The sequence below is a fragment of the Poecilia latipinna genome, unplaced genomic scaffold (genome assembly GCF_001443285.1).
Source record: "Poecilia latipinna isolate Pla-1442-1.1 unplaced genomic scaffold, P_latipinna-1.0 Scaffold1679, whole genome shotgun sequence".
In the NCBI taxonomy this organism is placed as follows: Eukaryota; Metazoa; Chordata; class Actinopteri; order Cyprinodontiformes; family Poeciliidae; genus Poecilia; species Poecilia latipinna.
Window position 1 is genome coordinate 121580 of NW_015114295.1, and position 25519 is coordinate 147098.

The 25519-nt window shown below is 39.1% G+C and overlaps 1 protein-coding gene across 5 annotated transcripts in view; it reads left to right on the forward strand.

The window, feature by feature from the left end:
• The window catches only part of wdfy3 (WD repeat and FYVE domain containing 3), a 92838-nt gene extending 67520 nt beyond the window's left edge, over nucleotides 1–25318 (forward strand). For 3 of the 5 annotated variants that reach the window (XM_015060040.1, XM_015060036.1, XM_015060041.1), the window contains 27 exons: nucleotides 1163–1263; nucleotides 3634–3852; nucleotides 4715–4899; nucleotides 6791–7022; nucleotides 7120–7280; nucleotides 7964–8075; nucleotides 8167–8357; nucleotides 9733–9885; nucleotides 10550–10623; nucleotides 10743–10904; nucleotides 11405–11499; nucleotides 11606–11726; nucleotides 12639–12856; nucleotides 14057–14253; nucleotides 14947–15081; nucleotides 15537–15716; nucleotides 16065–16298; nucleotides 16381–16480; nucleotides 18036–18196; nucleotides 19577–19806; nucleotides 20309–20418; nucleotides 20556–20738; nucleotides 21387–21544; nucleotides 21619–21696; nucleotides 22201–22431; nucleotides 24049–24217; nucleotides 24927–25318. In XM_015060040.1, coding sequence (XP_014915526.1) covers nucleotides 1163–1263; nucleotides 3634–3852; nucleotides 4715–4899; nucleotides 6791–7022; nucleotides 7120–7280; nucleotides 7964–8075; nucleotides 8167–8357; nucleotides 9733–9885; nucleotides 10550–10623; nucleotides 10743–10904; nucleotides 11405–11499; nucleotides 11606–11726; nucleotides 12639–12856; nucleotides 14057–14253; nucleotides 14947–15081; nucleotides 15537–15716; nucleotides 16065–16298; nucleotides 16381–16480; nucleotides 18036–18196; nucleotides 19577–19806; nucleotides 20309–20418; nucleotides 20556–20738; nucleotides 21387–21544; nucleotides 21619–21696; nucleotides 22201–22431; nucleotides 24049–24217; nucleotides 24927–25303 — 4567 coding nt within the window. In that variant the 3' untranslated portion in view covers nucleotides 25304–25318. The remainder of the gene's footprint in view (nucleotides 1–1162; nucleotides 1264–3633; nucleotides 3853–4714; nucleotides 4900–6790; nucleotides 7023–7119; nucleotides 7281–7963; nucleotides 8076–8166; nucleotides 8358–9732; nucleotides 9886–10549; nucleotides 10624–10742; nucleotides 10905–11404; nucleotides 11500–11605; nucleotides 11727–12638; nucleotides 12857–14056; nucleotides 14254–14946; nucleotides 15082–15536; nucleotides 15717–16064; nucleotides 16299–16380; nucleotides 16481–18035; nucleotides 18197–19576; nucleotides 19807–20308; nucleotides 20419–20555; nucleotides 20739–21386; nucleotides 21545–21618; nucleotides 21697–22200; nucleotides 22432–24048; nucleotides 24218–24926) is intronic. The other 2 variants (XM_015060038.1, XM_015060037.1) reach the window with 2 other exon arrangements.
• Nucleotides 25319–25519: the final 201 nt, after the last annotated feature.

The following is a 25519-nucleotide window of genomic DNA, read 5'->3' on the forward strand; positions in this document are numbered from 1 at the left end:
TACTTACTTACTTACTTAGTTGACATATTTAGTAATTTTGATGAGAACGGCAGGATTCCAGTTTAAAGTTTAAGTAAAAATAATTTCCAGAATTTTGCTGAATTGACAAGTTTTCATGAAACGAGACACAACGGCTTATTTTCTTCGTTTGCATGTCTGCTCTGATTTATTTCTGCTTTGCATAAAATGCTTCCCAGATGTTTGGCTCTCCTCCTCACTGAGCATCTATAAGGCTTTGATGTTTAAATGTTTAAAGTTCCAACTTTGATTTATTCCTCCTTTTTGCACACATGTGGTCTGTTGTCACGCTGTGTTTTTTTTCTGTAGTTATGCAGAAAACAAATGTATCTGAGATGTTTTACTGTCAGCAGCTGCCATCATGGCTGCTTGTTTTGTTTCTGGGCAAATTAAGTTATTTGAAACCCATTTAAGAAAATATAAATCCCTCATGAAGTGTGTTCAGTTCTGGAGAAAATTCTGGAGAAAATGTTACATTCACCAAGAGACGGTGAGTCAGGAAAAACACAAGTTCAAGACAGATGATGCGTTTCTTCAGACAGTGGGGAAAAATGAAAAATACTTTTTATGAAAGTTACACAATGCTGCTTTAAACACTTTTTTAAAATTATTATTATTTTTTTTTTAGATTTGTATGTTCAGTTTGTATTTTCTTGGACCAGTCAGGTGAATAAAGTGAGAGAGACATTTCCAAACATAAAATGTTGTTACAATTTTGCTTCCCTCACCTTTCTGTAATAAAAACAGTAGTAAATTACGTTATAATATTGACTTTATTTGTATTGTCTTTATCTCCAAAGTTTGAAAACATACCTTGAATATCCTTAAAAAGTGTTTGAATTTTACTGTGGGGAAAGTTTACGGACCCTTATCAACCTTCACCTGCACAGTAAACAAATTCATCAGAGTAAATACTTTTCTGATGTTTAAATTTCTATGATACTTCAAAGCTTTTCTGTTTGAAAGCACATAAATTATGCTCTTGTTTTTAAGTTTTTACGCAGTTTTTCTTGCAGCAGCAGCTGTAAGTACGTTGTAAATCTCCTCTGCAGCTCCTCTGTGTTTAAGCTGACAGCATGTGTTTAGCATGTGCTACAGCTGCGTCCTGAGGTAGACGGCTCATCAATCTGCTTTCCCTCTGCAGGTGTCTGTTTCTGCCCAGCCTGGCGCCCCACAACGCCCCCACCAGCACCGCCACCGCGTCCGGGGTCAACGACGGAGCCGTGCTCAGCGGCATGGGGACGGGTAAGATGTCTGCTTCGTACTCGCTCGTCTTTGTAAAAATTGCTGACAATGCTAAGAATGAAATTCAGTCATCTGGGGCTGGACAGCAAATCAATAACAGTACATATCATGATACACACATGATCAATAGATAATAAAAACAAGATTAATTCTATCAAACTCTGTTAGAACTTGTCTTCGGTCTTTTGTTGTTAAGCTGCCTTCAAATAATACATAAAGCAGAAGTTGTCCTATCAAAACAGGAAGTCAATCATAGACAAAACACATAAAGCAAAGTAAGGGTGACATGTTAGAAAGGGACACAAACAAATACAGACCTTAATTTGTGGTTATTTGCAATATATCTGATAAAATATTCAATATTAAATGTGTAAAATATTCAATGAACTCTGATTCAGAAACGCACAGCATTCTGGGAGATGTAGGCAGAGGAAAGCCACCTAGCTTAGCGCTCCTCAGCGAGCGCTCAGTTAGGAAGGTGAAATCACTCACTCACTCACTCACTCTTTGGTTGCCTAGTAACAACCTGCTAGGAAGGTTTGTTTCTGGTTAAATGAAGTTGTTTCAATCCCATTTAAGAAAATATAATGTATAAAATTTATACATATACATAACTTCCGTTGCCTAGCAACGACCTGCTGAGTAACTGGCGCAGCAGCAGTTTCAGGTTTCACCACTTTGCTTCATAACGGCTTAAAAACAAGAAATAACGACGTGAAGTGAAAATGTGGATAAGGGGAAAGGTCATGATACCAGTTCGGCAGTATTTCAGATATTTTTAATAAAAAAACAAATCAATAATCTTCGATATCGGCTGATATAAAACTTTTATATCTTGATAGGTTTGATATCGTCCTGTTTCCTGATTCAGGTGTGTTGGAGCAGAGATGGATCCAAAAGTATCAGGACTGGAGTTGCAGACAAACCAATGGACATCGTTCTAGGCGATAAAACGATTATTGATTTGATTGATTAATTGAATTTTTCGTTTTTGAAGATTAGATTTTTGTGAAACCAGGATTTATTTTCTACCATTGCGTTCTTTGGGCTTCCATAGATCAGAGTGATGTTATATACTGTAGCAACCAGTGACTCAGCATTTTCTGCATCCATCTTTTCCACCAGGCAGCAGATTCTAATTTCTTACATTGATGCATCAGCAAGTTGCAAAAAAGAAAATGTGGGTTTTCAGGTTTTTGATTTTTTTTTTTTAGTTTTAATGTAAAATAATGTTAATTCCTCAAGTTTAAAAAGATGATTGTGCCTTTAGGCAGCAGATTTAATTAGTTTTCAGTGCAGTTTCTCCTAATAATAAATCTCTGAGGTGGGTAATATACCATATAAAACAGAAAAGGAATAGTTGTTGCTCATTTTGATGAATATAATCTGTGACGTTATGGATGGATTTCTATTAGATGTCCTTGTTTAATATTTATGAAGCACAGAGAGACTCTTCGTCCTCTCTTACATTACGTTTTCCCTCTCCACTAGTTTCTAATATATCTCCTCTTTCCACCCAGCGTCCAGCTCTATTTATAGGTTTTGCTCTTTTCCTCCCTCGTGTTTCTCTGTCGCTCAAATTTTTCTCTCTTCGTATCCCTTTCATTTTTTATCCCGATGTCCAGTCTCTCTTTTTTATTCCCTCCTTTTAGCTTCCCCAAATCCATCTCTTCTCTGTCAGCATCAGACCTCTTCCCAGACCTGTGGATGATGTCATCTAGAAATGGATTCAGAAATAAATCCTGCTCCTCTTAACATCCATGTTTTACCAACTTACAAAATTTATATGCATAAAATAAATGTACTTTTTTCAAGCAAGCAAGTGTGGCTTCAAAATGTTATTTGTGGCATCAATGCATATGCAAAGATAAAATATTGTACTACAAGTAGATAAAAATTATTAATGACAATTTGGGGTAAGATTGACTGAATGTTTAATCTGGTGTTCTAATGATTTTTATGACTTAGATCGAATGTTTGATGAATTAAATAAAATTGTGAAATTGTGACATTTCAAAACTAAACATTTTAAATTGAATCCATATTTATTGATATATTCATTGAACAAATGTGAAAAAATAGTAAAATCGAACAGTTAAAAAAAATTAATTGGAATTTATAGTGTTAATGAATCAGAATTCTTATACTAAGAAATGCATCACGATAAATGATAAACGATTTGATAAACGCCCACCTCGTACCCCGTAGGCATAGAGGAAGAGCTCAGTTTTACCAAACTTTACAACCGCCGCTGCACTTATTTAAAAGGAATCTGGAAGAAGTTCATAACTGTACCTGCCTGTTACCATGACAACGTGGTCATTTTTGTTTGCTTGTTTTTCCTCACGCGGTCCTTTCCTCTTCCTCCAGGTGAGCGCCTGTTCCCCCCGCCGTCCGGGCTCAGCTACTCCACCTGGTTCTGTGTGGAGCGGTTCAGCGCGGCCCCCCAGGCCCACCAGGTGCGGCTGCTGACCGTGGTGCGGCGGGCCACCTCCTCGGAGCAGCACTTCGTCTGCCTGGCCGTGGTTCTGTCCGCCAAGGACCGCTCGCTCACCGTCTCCACCAAGGAGGAGCTGCTCCAGACATACTGTGAGCAGCAGGAACCCTGCATCCTGCATTGTGTCTTACATATCATTAAACACAAACATGGATGGATGTTTGAAATGCTCCAGTTAAAAGCAACCAATCAGAGCCAGGAGCCGTGTCTAACTAGCCTTAGCATTCACAACAGGCTGGAAGCTGTAGCATAGCAGGCAGCAATTGGTGGCATATATATAAGCATGATTGACAACGCTAAGACCTGCCTCTCGGCTCTGATTGGTTGTTTCACGTTACCACTGGGAGAAAGCAGAGGAGCATAAAATGTTGTTTCGTTCACCTTGTCCCTAATGTAGCAGTAAATGGTAGGCCTGTTGCAATAAATTAATTAATCACATGATCAATTAAAATAAGTTCAATATTTTCCATTCGCACAACTTACTGTTTTTCTTGTTTTTCTCTTTCTTCCAAAACCTGGGTAACAAAAGTCATCAACCTGATGCTTTGGTCTCAAAAAGCCTTTTTTTGAAGGACAATTTGGTTTGCAGAGACTTTATAATTCATTGTATTTGTTATTTTGTTTATTTTTGTTTACAATATTAAAAAGTAATTAATATTGATGAATATTGATGTTACTTCACTTATAACAAGACATTTTTGCCAAGTTGTAAGTGAAACAATCTGCCAGTGGAACTAGAACTTTTTCATCCATATTAAAGAATTATTTTGCTCAGTTCTTGTTGAAAAAGTTAGTTATAAGTTAGTTTGGTCTTATTTCAAGTAAAAGATGTTTGCACAAGGAACTACACCAAAGACACTTGTTAAGATTTTGTGTTTTTGCAGTGCAGTCTTGTTGTTTCTTTCTACCTGAGCTCTGTGACTCATTCATGCTGCTTCTCTCTCTCTCTCCAAGCAGCGGACGAGTCGAGCGAAGAGGCCTCTTTCTACGAGATCCTGCCGTGCTGCGCCCGTTTCCGCTGTGGAGAGCTGATCGCCGAGGGCCAGTGGCACCACCTGGTGCTCGTCATGAGCAAAGGCATGCTGAAAAACAGCACGGCCACGCTGTACCTGGACGGCCAGCTCATCAGCACCGTCAAGGTAACGCTTACAGACACGATGTGTGTGATGCTGGCAGAGGAGTTAAAGCTGGAGATTATACTGTCTGTTTATCTATGCAAGTAAATATATTAACGTTTTAAAAGGAGAGACTAAGCCTTTCACAATAACAAATTTTGCTGGACGATAAATTATCCCAGAAGTTATTGTGATAAACAATAATTCTGTTGTTTTGAGACCATTTTCAGGTAACATAATGATAATAATAATAATGCAAGAACACATTCTAAAAGATAAGATTTAACACAACTGGAATTGGAAGATATTTTAAGATAAATAAAAATAAACAAAATGAATTATAAAGTCTAGTTGAGACCAAATCACCACACATCCAGTTTTTGGTAGAAAGACAGAAAAGACAAAATGATAAATCAATGGAAATTATTGAGATTATTTTAATTTATCATGCGAATAACTGATTTATTGCTTATTGTGCCACTAGAGACCAGGCATCTAATAGTTTTAAGTTTTATTTTAGTTTTGTTTTGTTGTGACATTTTGCCTCATTCAGTTGGTTCTGTTTAATTTGTGTTTGCTAGTTTCTATTAGTTATTAGTCAAATATTGTTTACTTCTAGTCTAGATTTTATTAGTCATAGGAGTAGGTTTAGTTTTTTTCATGTTTTGGTTAATTTTTAGTTTTTAGGTGCAAAATTATTATAAATTATTATCGTGATTATGATGCTCAACAAGCTTTTCAAAAAATAGATTAAATTATTGTTGAACAAACTTTTGCTCTTCCTGGAACTTTTGTACGTAAAAAAGAAAAAAATAATAATTGCATTTGAATTTTTAACGTATTAAAATCCCTGCACTAAAATATAGTTAATGGAGAAGGATGATTTCCTTCACATCTGCCCTAATTCATAGAAATAAGGTCAGTTTGAGGAATTTATTTTAGACTCTTTCATTGATTCGTCTCTGCAGATGATGTTGCTTTACTGCAATTAAGAAAGCTGATCAGTAAAAAGTTAGACATTAAAAAGAATGAGAAGTTCTTTGTAATAAATCAGGATGTATCTGATCTTTATTTGGACAGAACAAAAGTTTCTGTCACTAAACAAAAATCCTCTCAGCTAACATTGTAAAACCCTGGTTTTAGCCGATACCGACGCCTTTCTGCTGGCCGGTTCATGCAGCAGTCAGCAGACTGTGATGTGGTCTGCGGTCGGAGGTGACTTTAGATTTCCCCCCTGAGATTAAACACCAAACCACAAGTCACAGCTTCCTGTCTGCAACACTGATAACAGCGGTTTCATTTCCTGCTGAGTTCAACATGCAGGAAACAACGCTCCGCTGCTACGTGGCTCAGATTGGTTAAAATCACGTGCTGCATTTCCATAAAAAGCTGGTTGGGTTAAAAGACTTCTTGCTTGTCAAAACAACAGATTGGTTGATTTCCTCTATTTTGGTTTAAATATTTAACGAGTTACATGAAAGATGAGTTTTTTCATTATATATGTAGATATGGATAACAATTTTAACTGATTACAATTTATTTTTGAGCTATAAGAGGATGTAAAACCTGCATTTTTCTAGTTTTTCTGCCATGAGCCGTTGATTATTTACATTATATATTAACATACATTATTCCCACATGTAAAAACTGGATTGAACTTTTTTAAACCTTCGAGTTACTTTTTAAAAAGGATATTTTTGTGGTGTTTTATTTTGAAATATAATGGCATAATGCCCCAATTGAAGCGTCATATGATGAAGATCTGCTGCCCCCAGGTGTTTGGGGTGCCATCACACCTTAACTCCTCCTATTCCACTGGCAGATTATTTCACTTATGTGTAAACTGAACTCATAATTCCTCCTCCTTTACATCTCTTTTTAAATTTTTTTTCCCACCGTTCCTCCTGCGGTCCAGATTCACTACATCCACAGCACTCCGGGCGGCTCGGGCTCCACCAACCCGCCTGTGGTGAGCACCGTTTACGGCTACATCGGCACACCGCCCGCGCAGCGCCAGCTGTCCAGCCTGGTGTGGCGTCTGGGGGCCAGCCACTTCCTGGAGGAGGTTTTACCAGCCACCAGCGTGGCCGCCATCTTTGAACTGGGACCAAACTATGTGGGCAGCTTTCAGGCCGTCTACTTGCCCTGTGAGCGAACCCTCTGTGATATCACTAACTCCGCCATCTTTCCACCCATACAGGTGGGTTTTCTCTTTGGTTTTCACCAACATTTATCGTTTTACAGGTAAAGACACAAAGACGGAGGTTGCGCCTGCCACTCCGGTGGCTCTGGTACCAGAGGAGAAAGTGTCTTTCAGCCTCTATGGACTCTCCGTCTCGACGCTCACTGTGGCTAAAATCAGGAAAGTTTACAACAAACTGGACAGCAAAGCCATCGCCAAGCAGGTGAGAAATACTGAGCCAATATCTCATGTGAATCAAATATGGAGAGCAGAATAAACCAGAAATACTGTTAACTGCAAACGTGCGAACATTACCTGGTGGGCCGGTCCATCAGACCTCTCTCACTGCAGAGCGGAAGAGGGCAGTGGCTAATTTTTAGACCTTAGGGTGATACATAAGATCTGGGTATAAGATCGGCTTCACATAAACGTATCGGCTGGTCACCAATCCCCCAAAGTGAAGGAAATCTGTGCAACCTCACTCTTGTCATCCTAGCAACTTTCTTGCTATATTTAGCGACATTTGACACAAAAATATTGGTGTTGACCAAAATCGGAATCAGCAGATTCAAAGATTGGTAATCGGGGATCAGCCAGAAATCTGCAGTCGGTGACCCAAAATAAATAAAAATGTTTGCACGTCAGTTGTTTCATCCTAGTTAAAGTCTACAACATTTTTTTATCCTTTCTCTGTAACTTGTCGCTTTATACTGAAGTTGTTTGTGTATAGAACAATAAAAACCTGAACTGGTGAATAAAACAAACACATGACTGTTTATACTGTTTTATTAAAACGACTTTAATAAATAAACAGTGGTTACCCTGGTGGGGGAACAAGTAAAGCCTGGTGGCCCGCCAGGCTTATCATACACTGAGCGAAACTGAACTGCCTCCTTCCTTCTTCAGCTCGCTGTGTCCTCCCATGAAAACGCCACTCCTGTCAAGCTGATTCATAACGCTGCGGGCCACCTCAACGGGCCCGCTCGTACCGTTGGCGCCGCCGTCATCGGATATTTAGGTAAACCAGTTCCTTAAACCAGTTTCAAAGCTGCTTTCTGCAGCTCTGAATCAAGAAAATTACACTTCCTCCACTTTTCTTACCCTCTCAGGTGTCCGTACGTTCGTTCCCAAACCTGTTGCCACCAACCTGCAGTACGTTGGCGGCGCCGCGGCCATCCTGGGCCTGGTTGCCATGGCGTCGGATGTGGAGGGGCTCTATGCGGCTGTTAAAGCGTTGGTGTGTGTTGTGAAGAGCAACCCTCTGGCCAGTAAGGAGATGGAGCGCATCAATGGCTACCAGGTGGGTCACTGGTGATTTTCAGTCACAGTAACAGAATTACGAACAAGATCAAACATTTTACAAATGGAGATTTATCCTACGTTTGCATCTGCAGTCTTCACACAAAGTTTGTGATGTGAATTTTTTTAAAATTCCGTTTTATCTTTTTATTGAATTCTTGATTCGCTTCCTATTTTGGAACTGCAAAAAAAAAAAAAAAATCAAATGTAGATGCCTGACTGACACACTCAAACTTTTTTCTGGTAAAGCTGTTGTCAGTCGGTTGCCATAGCAACCCAGTAGCATTAGCAGCAAGGGCAGGAAAAAATAATAGGAGTTGTTTAGAGTTGATTTTTTTACCTCTGCTGGGCAAAATGTGGCTGCTGTAATTTCCTAAAGTTCAATAAATGAGCTGGACTACTTCATGACAGGCATGATATAGGATAAAATATTTCATGAAGTATTTAAAAAAAAGTCTATTAGAGTGGGATCTATGCAAAAGAGAAATTTGTTTAGTCCTCTTTTGCATTACACAACTGACAGAAGCCATATTCCACCTATCAAGCCTTAATTTAAGTCATATTTTATGAATTTCAGGTAAGAAATAATTGCGCTTTGACCATTTTCGCAACTCTGCTCATCCAGCATCGGAACAGTCTGGTTTCATTGACAATTCAATACATAGTAATAGTAACCAAAATTTGTTGTCTGTCACGATAGCAAATTTTTCTAGACAGTAAATTGTCAGAGAAGTTATTCTGATAACTGATAATATTGTTGCTTTAATTTCTCGCAAACGTTTAACACTGCAACTAGAAGACATTTTAAATATTAAAGTAAATAAACAAAATAACCAAACTAACAAATAAAATAGCTCCTAGGGTCTCTGTTAACAAAAATGTCCTTCAAAAAAGCCTCTAGTTGAGACCAAAGCACCAGACTCAAGACTTTTATCACCCAATATTTGGTAGAAAGAGAGAAAAACCATAAATCCTACAAATGGAAATTATCAAGCTCCTTTGAATTTATCATTTGATTGATTGGTTTATTGGTTACTGCGACAGGCTTACATCACGAGCTATGGTGACTAATAGGCACTGTTCGATGCTAACCTGAGCTACTTTGCTAATCAGGTTACAAAAGTTACCTAAAGTGTTAACAATGTTGTGTAACTTTATCTTTAGTAGAGATCTTAGAATAATCTTAACCATGCCTTGCTTTAGCCGTGCTCATTTTCTTCTTTTGAATTTTTGTTGTGAAATATGTCGCCCCCAGCTGGTATATCATTGCTATTACAGCATTTTTGACTGGAATCCATCAGACGAGGAAGACACAGACTTCTTTAAACTTAAAGAACAAATCTAAAGAGTGGATTCATTTTGTTTTCTCCCTTTAGCTGCTAGCTATGCTGCTAAAGAAGAAGCGCTCGCTGCTCAACAGCCACATCCTCCACCTCACCTTCTCTCTGGTGGGAACGGTGGACAGCGGCCATGAAACCTCCATCATTCCCAACTCCACCGCTTTTCAGGACTTACTTTGTGACTTTGAGGTGAGAACATTTGCTTTGAGGAGCTTTTAACTCTTAATTCTTACACTGAAATGTTTTACTCTGCTGATTGTAGGGTGGCAAACGTTTATAATAACAGACATGGCAAAAATTGTAAACTGTAGTACTGTATTTAATTTATTTTAAAATGAGTGAATATAATTTGACTTTGGTCAAGGTTTGGTCACTATTATATCTGTGATTTCTTTGGGGGGAGGTTTATAATATATAATTATATAAATTATATAATAATTGGTTAATTCAAACTCGTGCCACCTGCATTAGCAACTGACTAAACCAAGTTTTATACAACAAAGCTTCATTTTTTGTATAAAACATTTTCTTTGTATAAAAAAAATACAAAAAAGTTTATACAAAAGGTTAAAGAGCTTTTCTGTAGAAAAAAGCATTATACAAGATTTTTTTAATAGAATTTTTTTTAAATAAAAAACCTTTAATACAAAATGCTTGTTTTATTTCTATAAAATAATTTAACTAATTACAACATACTCAGATTTATTAAGTTAACTTAATTTACACTCACTTAAATTGCACAAGTTAATGTCACCCAATCAGTTAATTTAATAAAAACCAAATAGAGCTTGCATCTGTTTTTTAAGTAAAGAGAAGTAACTAGGTTTTACAGTGTTGTCTTTCTGCCCCTCAGGTTTGGCTTCATGCCCCCTACGAACTCCACCTGTCTCTCTTTGAGCATTTCAATGAGCTGCTGACCGAGTCCAGGCAAGAATCAAACATTTTTAAAAATCTCTTAAAATAAAATTCTGCTTTTAACTTTTTTTTGTGTTTGTTTGTTTGCTTTCTTGCGTGAAAATAAAATGAACTTTGTTTTGCTCAAACAGTGAAGCAGCAAAAAACGCTAAACTGCTGCGGGAGTTTCAGCTGATCCCCAGGTTGCTGCTGACGCTGCGCGACACGTCGCTGTCGCAGCCAACGGTGGCTGCCATCAGTAACGTCCTCAGCCTGCTGCTGCAAGGCTTCCCCAACCCATACGACCTGCTCAGGTGAACACACACACACACACGCATGCACACGCAGGCATTCACGCACACTGATCCTGATTGGCTGTAAGCTAGATGTTAGCTTCTGCAGCAGTGCTTATATGGTTTCCACAGTGCGTATTAATGCATATTTAAGGATATTTGGTGTTTGAACTATTGAAATAGGCAGTTATAAGTGTTTTTGAAGGAATCCAAAGCAAAAATATGAGTTTCAGGCTTTATAAGTTTTAACCAGGTAGCTTAATCAGTTCCCCTGTAGCAGATTTGCTTTGTTACCTTTGAGTTTAATAGAAAATACATCACAATCACGCTGGAAAACAAATTTAGATGATTTTTCATTATCTCATTTTTTACGCCACAAAATTCTAGCATTTGAACAGAGTGTAGATTTGTTCATATTAGATCAGCTTCCTTGATTTATACAGCAGTTCTTTTAAAATATGTAGAATGTGAAGTTACTGGAAGAGAATGAGGAACGGAAAGTTTGTTTTTCTGCCTCCCAGGTTTGGCCAGTTCATCTCCTCGACTCTCCCCACTTTCGCTGTGTGTGAGAAGTTTGTTGTCATGGAAATCAACAACGAGGAGAAGATAGATGGAGGTGATTATTATTGAATTTCTTCCCCTGCAGCATTTCCGTAGTGAATGATCTGGAAATAAACGTAGAGCCTTAGATGTGACTTCTGGAAACGTTGTTCTGTTTGCAGGTAACGACGACGATTTCGGCGGCCTCCTGTCAGCCAGTCTGATCTTGCTGAGGAATCGACTTCTGGACAATTTGCTGAAGCTGCTTTTCACTACGAAGGAGAAATGCACAGTTAACGTCCAGTAAGACGCCGTTTTCCTCCTGAATCTGCATGAAGTGAAAGAACACACACTGCAACAAATAAATTATGGCTGTAACGATTAATGAATCGATTATAGTCAACTACTTACTAATCGATAAATCATAGGTTGGAGTATACAGACTCAAAAAAGGGCAATTTGCTGAAACAATGTCACATCCAAAACGGTAATTAAACCAAAACTTTCCTAAAAATTTATACATTGTCTATTTAAGATAAAAAACGATCTTTATTAATATTTTCTACCTAGAACTCCAAGTGGCATCATTTCAGCTTCGCCAGATTCAAATTTTGCACAAAAAATATCCTATTAAGCACCTTTGGTTATGCAATTATTAAACAGTTAATAGAGAAAATAAGCCCTATGCTGTAATGATGTTAACCAGAAAAGGCTGAAGTATTTTTCAGCTGCAGATAAATGCTATGAATAATCAATCGGACACAATCTGCCAATGGAACCAGTATTTTTTAATCAATATTAATTAATTATTGACTTAAAACAAGCTACTTTAATTTGCTGGAAAGTTGCATGTAATTAGTTTTGTCTAATTTCAGGTGGACTAAGATATTTGCACTAGAAAGTAGACAAAAATTACTTTTTGCAGTGTGCAACAACTTTTTGTTTATGTCTAGAGTTGATTTTGAGCCATAAAATATGAAATATTGGCCGACATATTAGATGTGTTTGGATGATGGCACTCATCAAAATGTAATGTTTACCAGTTTAGTCTATTGCTGACTGATGTTTTTTTTATGACTTTGTATTTTTCTGTTTTTGTCATGTAAAACAATTTGAACTGCATTGAAATAAACATTATTGATTGATGGAGGAACCTGTCCAGGGAACACAGAGGTTTGTTCCTTACGGTTGATCTAACTCTCTTTGCTTCTGCAGGGCGTGTGAGGAGTTTGTGCGAACGCTGGGCTTCGATTGGCTGCTGATGTTCATGGAGGAGCATCTGCACTCGACCACGGTGACGGTGGCGCTGCGGATCCTGGTGGTGCTGCTGTCCAACCAGCCCATCCTGAACCGCTTCAGGGAGGGCTTGAGCGGAGGCGGCTGGCTGGACCACACCGACTCCGTCCTGACCAATAAGATCGGCACGGTCCTGGGTGAGCGCAGAGCGCCGCTTCACCACACGAATCAAACTTTGACGCAGATCCAAACCTCAGTTTAGCTAAAGTTAGGTGGTTTTGTTGCATGAACATGAACAGGCGGAGGTTTGATGTCTAGCGTAAAACCCTGTATGTTGTAACATGGCTCAGCAGACGACTCTCCGCACTCCGGCAACGCTTTCCGTCGGAGCTGGCCTTCGTTCAGTAAACAGAAAGCTGCTCAATTTGTGCGCCGCACAGCCAAGGGTTCGTCCTCTTATTATTCGCCTTGCTGTCCCCCCTGCTGCAGAAATCATAGTTCCTCCTGAGCTCAGTGGTTTTCAACCTACCCTAGTTTCAGAAACCCTCCCAAAATACTTTAAAGGGGCAGTGTTATTTATTTTCCATGCACAAAGTGCAGCTTTACAACACAGTCAATTAACTATGTTACCTTGAGTTGATATAAAAGTGCTATGTATATCAAATATTACTTAAAAGAAATTTGACATTGTAATTTAACATCTTTAAATTGGGCCTCTGTGTCTTTAAGAAGCTTCTGCTCTTCCTGAAACGCTGCCTTCAGGAAGTCATCTTAGCCTTGCTCCCCAATTAACAATGTTTTTACCAAGGTTACACTAAGAAATAGCTGTGAGTTCAGTAGATGCCCAGTTCCATCAGGTGTTTGCTAATTGCTCATAGCTAGTCTGTAGGAGCCAAGTGGGGGAGTCACAGTGGAGAGCTGCTCTGTGAGTTGCAAGCTTGGATTATTGAAAGCTGCTGCTCGAAGGCGGAGCTTCGTCCTCGAAGGCGGGGCTAGGTCCACCCAGGTGTTTAGCAGCTGAGTGGTTGCCATGGAGATTGAAGGGTTTGCATGAAAGAATCAAAACAACATTCCAGGTTTGTTTTTATTAGGAAATAATATTAGTAAAGCTCAAAAAAAGTCACTTTTACATGATACTGCCCCTTTAAATACCTGAGAATACAAACTGACTCGCAGGTTGAGAACCATTGGTTCTGCTTCCAGAACTTCCCCCCTTATGCCGAATGTGTGCTGAAAGGAACCCCTTAGTTTCGTTCTGATTTGGAGTTCTAGCCGAAATATTTTAGCTCCTCTGAACCCCAAACCAGGTGCAGAAGTCCAGTTTAGATCTCCCTGCAGGTGCATCAGCCTCCCAGCTTTATTCACTCCTCGTTCTGCTCCCCCACCTTCATCTCTAGGCTTCAACGTTGGCCGCAACGCCGGCGGACGGTCCACTGTGCGAGAAATCAACAAGGACGCCTGCCATTTCCCAGGGTTCCCTGCTCTGCAGACGCTGCTGCCCAAACACACGAATGTTCCTGAGCTCTACTTCCTGCTTATGGCTCTCTTCCTGCAGCAGCCTGTCACTGAGCTGCCAGACAGCCTGCAGGTACATGTTAGTATGCCCATTTTCTTTTACTTTACTCTCATGAGTACCTCTAAAAATATTCAAATGAACTAGCCTTTCTAGGGAAAGCTAATCATCCGTTAGCATTCTTAGCTCTACGGTGGACTAGTTTTCTTCTTATTTAAAAACGTTTCTCTGTTGAAAAAAAAAAAAAAACTGCTATTTTTGTCAGTTATTGCCATACAAGACAAACGAGGAATCAAAATTATGTTTCATGCTAAAAACCAGAAGATAAAATAGTAATAAAGATACACAACAATAATTTTAAAAAAATCCCTTTGTGACGCTTCTTTAACTTGTGGGTTTCCTCAGTATTTAATACTTGGCCCACCGTTATTTTTGATATTATGTAATTGGGAACTGGGTTTATTTGAGCTTTTAATTACAGTTTTAACTGTTTTTGTTCCAGCAGTGTTCAGTCTTGGAAAAAAAAGAGGAGTGGCAGGCTGATGGTTACCTGTTAGCTAAAACTAAAATAATTGTTATATCAAGGGGTGCACTGACTGCAAGTTTTGTTGTTTTAAAAAACTTGACCTCCCGATTCTGATTTTTGGCTTGAAAAGTCTCTAAATATTGCAACAAATTTTACCTAAATTAAGGAAATATACCCGTAATTCATTTTTTTAAGTGTTAAGTCAGTTTGGGTCTAACTTGAGCTGGTTTGTGTGTTTTCACTGTCAGTTTGACCTGGACTCCATCTGGACGTTTATCTTCGGGATGCCGGCCTCCAGCGGGGCGGTGGTCGGCTCCATCCACAGCGTTTGCACCGAGGCCGCCTTCCTGCTGCTGGCCATGCTGCGCAGCATGCTCAACCTGGTCAGAAATCACATTTTTCATCAGCTTTAAGGAGAGAAGGAAATCGACACAAGTTAAACGTCAATCATGTTATTACTAAGTAAATGTCATGATATTTAATTGGTTCTGGCCAGAAAACTTGAATTTACCAAAAAAGTCAAAAGAGTTTTAAATCAGTGTTGTCTGTTCTTGCATTTATGACATTTTTGGGATTAATGTTCCCAATTCAGTTTGTAGTCGAGGGGAACTCATCCTGGATAACACCTACATTTCTCCATGTTCTGTCCTCTTTAAGTTCTGTCCTCTTTAAAAACCATTTAAAACCTTAAAATCTGTCTTTATTCTCTTAAGGTTCCCAATAAAACAGCAGAAATGACTCTACCATCTTTGTTTTTCTGAATGGAAGGATTTAAGGTTTGAAGTGACAGCTGCTGAGGCCTTGGTGGATATTTAATATTTGTCGTGTTTCCCTGCAGCCCTGGCAGTCTGAGGAGGAAGGCTCCTGGCTCCGGGAGTACCCGGTGACCCTCATGCAGTTCTTTAGGTACCTTTACCACAACGTGGCCGACCTCGCCCCGATGTGGCACAGCCCGGAGTTCCTCTGCGCCCTGGCGGCCACCGTCTTCCCCTTTAACATCAGGCCGTACTCCGAGATGGTGAGTGTGTGGAGCTCTGCACAGAGACACACAGTGAGAGAAACGTGACTTCACTGAATTAGTAGTTTCTCTTTTACTGAAGGCTTGAAATCATGCTATAAATAATCAGATGATCTGTCTGGGAGATTAAAAGATTTGAGTCTCTCTTTGAGCTGCTGTGATTGTTAAAGTTTCTCGCTAAAAAAATGAGTTAAGTATTGAAGTCTTAACAGTATTGAAGGGGTTAAAAAAGAAATTATGGCTTCTTTAACCTCTGTGGGGTTGAAATTGAGAACTGGGTGAATGAGAGTTGTATTTTTATTGCAGTAAAGCTGAATAGACTAATTGTTTCCCTTTTATCGCCTTCAGGTGAGCGATTTGGACGACGAAGCCGGTTCTCCCACCGAAGAGTTCAAGGCCTTTGCTGGGGACACCGGTATGAACCGCAGCCAGTCCGAATACTGCAACGTGGGCTCCAAAACCTCCCTGACGAACCACCCCGCCAAAAAATATGTGTTCGACTTCATGAGGGTCCTGATCATGGACAACATGTGCATGACCCCCGCCAGCAAGCAGACGCCCATCATAGACATGCTGCTGGAGGTACAGGCAGCTGTCTTCACACCTCGACCTCCGGTTATAAGTTTGGATCGTCTCCTGATCCTGTTTGTGTTTTAAACTGCAGGCCTCCCCGGATCGCTCCACCAGAACCCAGCAGAAGGAGTTTCAGTCCAGCATCCTGGACGGCGTCATGGAGCATCTTCTGGCTGCAGACGTCCTTCTAGGTCAGAGCCAAGACTGAAACACTTCCCACACTGCAAAAACACAAAATCCCCCAAGTAATTTTGGTCTAGTTTCTAGTGCATTTTAAATAAGACAAAACTAACTTACAAATAAGTGAATTTATCTGCCAATGGAACTAGTACTTTTTAAATAAATATTAAGGAATTATTGACTTAAAATGAGCTCTAATATTTTGCTGAAAAGTTACTTGTAAGTTAGCTTTGTCTTTTTTCAAGTGTTCTTTACGTATTTGCACTAGAAGCTACTCCAAAAATACTTGGTAAGATTTTGTGTTTTTGCAGTACAAAGTCCAGGTGTCAGCAGATTTTAACCAATCAGCCCATTTCACCTTCAACTTTTACAGTGAGGAAAAGAAGGGGTTCTGTTAATTTATCTCCCAATCACAGCTTTATGCTCTCAGCTCAGGGATTTAATTATAGAAAATCAACACGATTCAATTAGCAAGAGGCTCCAGAGGGACGTAATGTGGCGCTGAGCGTTCCTCAGCTCTTTATGAAGCTTTATAAATGGACCACAAGCAGCAAATTACAGCAGCTTCTGCTCCAGTGAATCCTTCATTCGCAAAATCCTTCCACGTATTTTTGGTCTAATTGCTGCTGCAAATGTCTTATTACACTTGAAATCTGACTAAACTAACTTACAGTTAACTTTTCAGCTTCAGATAAAGGAGCTTGTTTAAAGTTAATAATCCCAGAAAGTGTATTAGATTTTGGGCCCATGATTGATAGAACATAAGTCTGTGAAAATACAGAAAAGGCGCAGCAGCAATGAACACAATGTGTAGCGCCTGTCATCCAGTTTGCATCTCTTTATTTTGCAAAACACTTATTTTATAGTTATTTCCCTGAGCTCCAATTCCTGTATTTTAGTGTCCAATAACTGAAACATGTGAGCTTTAAAGTGTTCATACATTCAAATAAACCTTTTCGTAACATCCATATCTGTAGTATCTTTTACCACATTCTCTCCAATAGAGCTTTAATATCAATCAAACATTTTAAAAATCAGACTGCTATGATGACAGTGTGAATTACAGCAGACTCAGATTGTACTCAATGTTAACAGTTGACTAAATTGTAATGTTTAAGGACTTCAGAACTTAAATCTTGGTTTTACTTTTAGAAACAAAATAATCTGCAAACCTTAAATAATTAACCTTAGAAAAATGAACATGCTTTGCAAAAATACTTTTCCTTAACACATAAAACACATAACATAACTTCTGCTAGAGTGGGGGAAACCAGCCTGTTCCTCAGAAAGACATGCAGAACAACTGGATGAGACACCAGGCTGAATCCGCCCCTGTGCCCGATGTCGCCCCATCAGACCACCACTGCTGCAGGCCGTTATCACAAGCCTAGTGACCTAATTTAGTTTGGAGAGGCACAGAAATTCTTATTTAAAATGATTATGCAGCAGAAGTTTACAGGAAAATACTAATACAGGAGGATGGCGGGAAAAAGGGGTAAAAAACTACAGTTTCCCGGCCAAAACGTGGGACTTGACAGGTGTGCTTTTCTGTGCGTCTCCGTCCAGGTGAAGACGCCTCTCTGCCGCTCAGCACCGGCGGCAGTTATCAGATCCTGGTCAACAACGTCTTCTACTTCACCCAGAGAGTCGTGGACAAGCTGTGGCAGGGAATGTTCAACAAGGACTCCAAGCTGGTGGTGGACTTCATCGTGCAGCTGATCGGACAGGTGCAGCCAAAATCTCATCTTTTTAAAAAAGTTATTGCTTATATAATGTTGCAACGTTTTATATGGACCCGGGTTCGTGAGCTGCCTGAGCTGAATGATTGAATCTTTTTTCCAGTTAATGGAGCCAGTCCATCTGCAGAATGTGATTAGAGGAGCAGCATGCATGGGGATGGAAACCATATCTGCCAATTTTACCTTGAAATGAGCAAAATTACATTAATGCTGAAGCATTTAGGGGAACTTTGTCAGACAGTTGGGGATTTTAGTGTCTATATTTATAGATATAAAGCTCCCTATATGTATAGATATCTAGTTTACATCTAATTAGGGCTGAAAAATTGGTCAGATTTAATAATATTGTCAATTAATTTCAGAATTAATTGACAATAAAAAGAGAAATGCAGATTAACGTCCAGGAAGATGCCTTTTCCCTCCTGAATCTGCTTGAAGTGAAAGAACATAAACTGCAACAAATAAATTAGAGCTGAAACAATTAATCAGATTAATCATAATGAATTGATTATTGAAATAATCCATTCATCATTTGCTGGCCATTTGCTGAAAGAGTAACATTCAAGCAGATATTATTCCAAAAATCCTGAAAAAAATAAACATTTTGCATTTAAGATAAAATTTATCTGTAAATATGTTCAACCCAGAAATGAATTGGTTTATTTTAAGCTTCACCCAATTTCAAATTGTGTATAAAAATGTCTTTTTAAACACCTTTTGCTATCCAGTTATTGCTTATTAATTGGTTAATCGGTAAACTGTATTCATGTTAACAGCTGAGCTTTTCACACGTTGGTGTTAGTATTATATTTTAGCTGCAGATGTATCCTTTGCTACAAATGTATTTTAGGCAATAAAATAATTATGTTCTTATTTAAAAAGTTAATTTAATTATTTGTTTATTTGTATCTTTTAGCGTATTCTTATTATGATACAAAAAAGACTAAATTATTCAATAAAAAATCTGCAGAATGTGCTCATTTTTAATCTGAATAATTTTAGAATAATCAATCAAATAATCAATTACTAAAGTAATCGTTAGTATCAGACCTTCATCTTATGGATTTGGATAAAAGTTTTAAGTTGAGAAAAATATAAAAATACAGCATAACTTGATTGTTGTGCAGTGGATAAGATTAGGAGATTATTTAGAGGAAATGACCCAAGAAGCCATAAAGCACATCTGAATTTTATAGATTTAACATGTTAGCAGTCAAAAAGTTATTTTAGTATTCATATAACCAGAATGTGTTCGTAGTTAAACTCTAACTGGCTTGTTGGGTAATTTCTCTGCAGATTTATCTTCTTTCTGCAGCTTTATTCCCATTCTGACCGCGGCATTATAACACGTTTTCCCTTCGCTTCCAGTCCAAGAGGCGGTCCCAGGGTCTCTCTCTCGACACCATCTACCACTGCCTGAACCGGACCGTGCTCTACCAGCTTTGCCGGCCCCACAAGACGGTGGCCCAGCAGGTGGCGCTGCTGGACGCCCTGCGGGTCCTGACCGTCAACCGCAATTTGGTGCTGGGGCCCGGAAACCATGACCAGGACTTTGTGGCCTGTCTGGCTCACTGCTTCATCTGCCTGCACAGCGGGAGGTACGGAAGCCCACAACTGCAAAAAGTACCAGGAGGTTTTTTATTTTTTGTTTGTTGTTTGGGGGGAAAATTTACATAGAACATCTCTGATGTGTTTAAATCTGAATATGGAGCAAAGATCATTGAACATTTGCAGATTTATGCATTGGCATTATTCACATAAATAATGCACTAGCATTATTTATGTATTTAAAGACGCAACACATTGGCATGTCTAAATTTGATCTGAAACATATTTGTCTTAATAATGGCTTTTTATAACGTAAATCTCTTATGGAAGAGGATTAGGGCCACTGGGAAAAAAAGAAGAATATTCAATGATAATGTTAATTCTGAATAACTAAAAAGAATTTTTAGTAATTCTGACATTTAAATTCAGAATTCTGATTTGAATTTCAGGATTCTGGCTTTAATATCAGATTTTACAGAATGTATTAAGAGTATAAATGCATTTACAGAGTAGTTCTGCAGTGAGGTTCCCTCCCTGTTTGTGTGTCTGCAGCAGCGTGGAGGGCTTCGGTCTGGAGGCGGAGGCCAGGATGACCACCTGGCACGTCATGATGCCAGCGGAGAACGAAACCGACTCCACGCACAGCCATGACGTCAGCGAGGGTGAGACACGGCACTCCGATGGAGAGATTTCTCCTTTTAGAAAGATCTAATGAAGACGCACAAACGATTTTTAATTGATCTGAAGTTTCTTTCATGGTTTTGTCGCATTAGAAATAAAACTTGTCCCTCCTGTGCAGGACGACAGCTGCTGCTGAAGGCCGTGAACCGCGTCTGGACGGAGCTGATGCACAGCAAGCGGCAGATGCTGGAGGACATCTTCAAAGTGTCTCTGCCCTGCAATGACAGAGGACACGTGGACATCAGCACGGCCCGGCCCGCTCTGGAGGAACCGGCCCTGAAGAGCTGGCAGAACCACCTGGGTGAGAGAAACCACGGCAACAACACGGCAGACGGGAACACACACTGCAAAAATACTAAATCCTACTCAGTGTTTTGGTTTAGCTTCTTGAGCAAATGTCCTAGTACTCTTGAAATAAGACAAAACTTGTAAATAAGTTTTGAGCAAAAGATAGAAGCTTATTTTAGTAAATAATTCCTTAAAACAGATGAAAAAAGCCAGTTCCTTTGGCAGATAAATTCACTAATAACACAAAACTTTTCACACATTATAAGTGAAATAATCTGCCAATGGAGATGGTAGATGTTTAAAAAGAGAAAGAGAGCAGAAGAAAGGACAAAAGTGAAGGGAGGAAGGAAGGACAGGGGAATTAAATAAGGAAGAAATTAAGGAAGGAAGGAAAGTAGGAAGAATTGGCAGAGGAAGGAAAGAAGAAAGGTAGAATGGACAGACGAATAAAAAATTAAGAAAGGGAGCAAGAAATAGAGGAAAGAAAGAAGGACAAAGGAAGGAAAGAAAGAAGGAATTAAGGATGAAGGAATGAAAGGACAAAAAAGTGATGTAATGATGGATGGATAGAGTCTGGCTATCCATCTGGCTTCTTAAAGCGGCTTTGTGAACACTTTAAATCATCACGGATTGTTGTTTCGTTATTATTTTTTCTTCTCAGCCCACGAGAAAAAGTGCATCAGTCGCGGCGAAGCGGCAGCGCCGGCGGCCCAGTCCAAGCTGTCACGGGTCAGCAGCGGCTTCGGCCTGTCCAAGCTGACCGGAGTGCGGCGCAACAAGAAGGAGAACAGCCTGAACAAAAACAGTCCGTCTGCACAGGTAGCTGTAAAAAAATAAAAGTAAACATGAAAAGATTTTCCTGAGCTGAACCCGGCGGCCGTTCTGACCGACAGGAAACGTTCCAGTGGATGTTCACCCACATCGCCGTCGTTAGGGACCTCGTCGCCATGCAGTACAAAGAGCATCAAGAGGTACCAAACGGCGCACAGGAAATGTCTCTCTGGGCTTTATCATTTGTCACGATAAACGATAATATTGTTAATTAGAGATTATTTTAAAGTTATATAATGCTAATGACATAATAAAGGAAGAACACGTTCTCAGAGACCAATAAACTTTAAATTTTAATGAACATTTAACACCAGAACTGGAAGACATTTTAAATATCCAAAATAAATAAAACAACAAATTAAATGAATTATAAAGTCTCTCTAAACAAAATTATCCTTCAGAAAAAGGTGAAACAAAATCTCCAGACTGAAGATTTTTGGTACAAAGAGAGAAAAGTTATTGAGCTTGTTTTTAACTTATCATGCGATTAATTGATTTATTGACAGGCCTAATAATACGATCACAAGTCATCATTAATAACAGTAATAAATAATGTATTGCAGTAAATTTTAGTTTGTATTTTTATCTGAAAACTTACCTGGATTGTGTCTGAAAAGTTTCCGTCCATATCTTGTGTCCGGCAGCGACAGCAGAACGCCCTGAAGTACGTGACGGAGGAGTGGGCGGCCATCGAGTACGAGCTGCTGCGCGAGCGCGGCCTCTGGGGGCCGCCCATCGGCTCCCACCTGGACAAGTTCACGCTGGAGATGACGGAGGGGCCGTGCCGCATGAGGAAGAAGATGGTCCGCAACGACATGTTCTACATCCACTACCCGTACATCCCCGAGACCGAGACCAACACCAACTCTGCTCAGGTACTCCGCTCCACGTCAAGAACAAACTCTGGCAAGACCAGTGCTGGTTACCAACATGTCTGTCTTTGTTTTAGTTTTGTTTTGTTTATTTACAATTTCAGCATCATTTCCAAAACAAGATATTGAGCAGAAACAATAACAGCAAATAGAAAACCCCCACAAAATACTGCGTCATTTTTTTTAAAGTTGTAAATTATGAGAGTAAAGTCATAATATTTAAAGAATAGTCAGATTATTCGTAGAGTCACAATATTATGAGAATAAGTCGAAATATCACAATAAAGTCATAGTATTACAAGTTCACCCACTTTCTCCCATTGCTAACTAGAAACAACCAATCAGAGCTAGGAGGCGGGGCTTAGCGCTGTCAATCACAGTCCGAAAATATCCCGAATGCTAAGGCTAGTTAGCATGGCCATCTGTAACTGTGCATAAACAGTTTTACTGTAAAGGTAAGTTGTTTTTCTGACCTTAACACATTTAGCAATGATGGAGCGTGATTGACAGCGCTAAGACCCGCCTCCTGGCTCTGATTGGTCATTTCGGGTAGGTTTGACCATAAACAGTCCATCATAAATGGTCATGACATGGTGACAGTTTTAACAAATATATAAAACCATATTCTTTATAAAAGTTACATATCGCAGCTATAAGGATCAGGAAGAGTTTTAATTTTTGTCTTTAAAAATGCTAAAAAGCATTTTGTAAAAAAAAATGTTTTGCATACATATGGTGGATTATGTTTTTTAGTTTTTTACATATAGACAGAAATAAAAAGTGTTGCATCGCTCATAGCTTTATTACGACAGTCTCAACCTCGTTTTTGTGACCTTTCCAGCCCTTCTTCCCCCCTCTGGTGCCCCTCTTCCCCTCAGCTCAGGTACCCTCCTGCCCTCCCTGTCCAGACTAATTACCCACATATCAGTTTTTTTGCCGCATGTTTTAAATCTGCAGCTGAAAATAAATACAGCATGGCTTTAGCTGGGCTGCAAATTCACTGATTCTGCCAGGATCTTCAAGTATCGAAGCACCACGGCTCTCACTTTCTGCACATTCTTACATTATCAAAGTGTATAAAGACTTAGTTTATGACATCGACGATGAATATAACGACGAATATTGCTGCCCATCAACATTGAAAGGGTTATTAAAACAGAATGGCAGATTATTTACCTTATAGCAGGGGAGAAATGTCTTGTTATAAGTTAAATAAGCTGCCAGGGGATCTCGTATTTTTTTAATCATTATTGAGGAATTGTTAAAACAGGCTCTTATATCTTGGTGAAACGTTATGTGTAAGTTAGTTTTGTCTTATTTTAACTGTACTGAGATGTTTGCACTAAAAAACAGACACAAATACTTGGGAATCTTTTGTTTTTGGAGTGAATATGTGGATCAGAGTTGCTGCATAAAAACTTCAGAGGGATAAACTGGTACAGGAAGAGCTCTGATTTGTCCCTGATCTAACCCTAACTCTTTCCAGAACTGCAGGTTCCTCTAACCTGATGCGACGTACATCTACTGTGGATTAAATCATCACTAACTCCTGCATGTGCCTGATGTTTGCACCTTTAAATATGAGCGGCTCTCTCAGGTTTGATTCTCGTTCGCCTCCAGAAGCCGCTGCGGTACCGCCGGGCCATCAGCTACGACAGCAAGGAGTACTACATGCGGCTGCTGTCTGGAAACCCGGGGATGTACCAGCACTCCGTGGAGCACAGCACGGAGGGAGAGACAGCGCAGCACGAGCCGGAGCACGGAGAGGACACCATCGCTAGGGTCAAAGGTGACAAAGATTTAATACAAGTATTTCCTGTTCGACCCGTGATGTGCAGTGAGGCACAGACAAATACAAAATCCTATATAGAAACTACATTTTAGCTTTGATTTTACCTAATTAAAGCTTCTAGTAATATAGGAGCAAGAAAGATAAAATATTTAGTAAGCCCACATTTTTTTATTTTAATGTTTTCTGATTAAAATTGAAAATCGTGTTTGATCTACCCGGTGTTGGGTCGTAACTAGTTACATTTATTCAGTTACATTTAAATGAGTAACTTTTTTAATAAAACATATTTTTAGGGGTATTTTTACTACACTGTACCTTTTACTTTTACTCCAGTAATTTTATTATGAAGTATTTCTACTCTCGAGTAACATTTCTGGATTCTCTACCCACTGAATGAAAAACAAACATGTTTTAACCAGAAATTCAACAGTTTTTAGCTGTTTTTGTTGTCAGTTTTTTATTGACAGAAACTGAATTGAAAAATTATGTTTTTCCTGATTTTATTAATTTTTGTTCCTTGTATAAATTATTGTCATTTGGTCCTTAAAATATCACAATTTCCATTTAACTTTATATTTTGGTCCATCTGATTATGTAATTTTTAAATATTAAATGATTTATAATAGATTTGATTAGTCAGCATCTGTTTTAGCTTCTTACTCATCCATTTTACTGCCTGTCGGTGTGTTTATTTCCTGCCCTCCAGGTCTGGTGAAGGCTCCTCTGAAGAGGTCTCGCTCCACAGCTGACGGCACGGACGAGGACAGCCAGGACCAGCTTCAGGACCAGCTGCTGGAGTCTGGAGGTCCAGAAGAAGAGCAGAGGACCGACAACACGTCCCTACTGCGCCTCCTGGAGGAGGGGGAGAAGGTGAGGGGAGACATTTATGATCGATATCTGCTCTGCTATTGTGGTTGCAGAATTTCAGCGTTTCCTGTTTTTCTTCTTATTGGATTGTGGAGTAAAAGCTCATCTTGTGTTGTTGAGCAGCTTTGTTTATTTAAGGATCCCCATTACACTCTGCCACAAATAACAACTCAAGTCAAGTTTATTTGTTTTATTTGTTCAAGTTGCTTTAAGTAATAAAAACACAAAGTGATAAAGCTACAAAGAAAACACCGTGCAGTCAACAGTTTAACAAACATTACAGGAAGTTTGTTCCAGATTTATGGTGCATAGAAGTTGAATTACAATAAAATCATATTGTATTTATTGCAATAAATATTGTTTAGAATAAATATTTTTTTCTATAATAAAAAAGTAATTAAAATATGTTAATTTAAATTATATTTAAAGTAA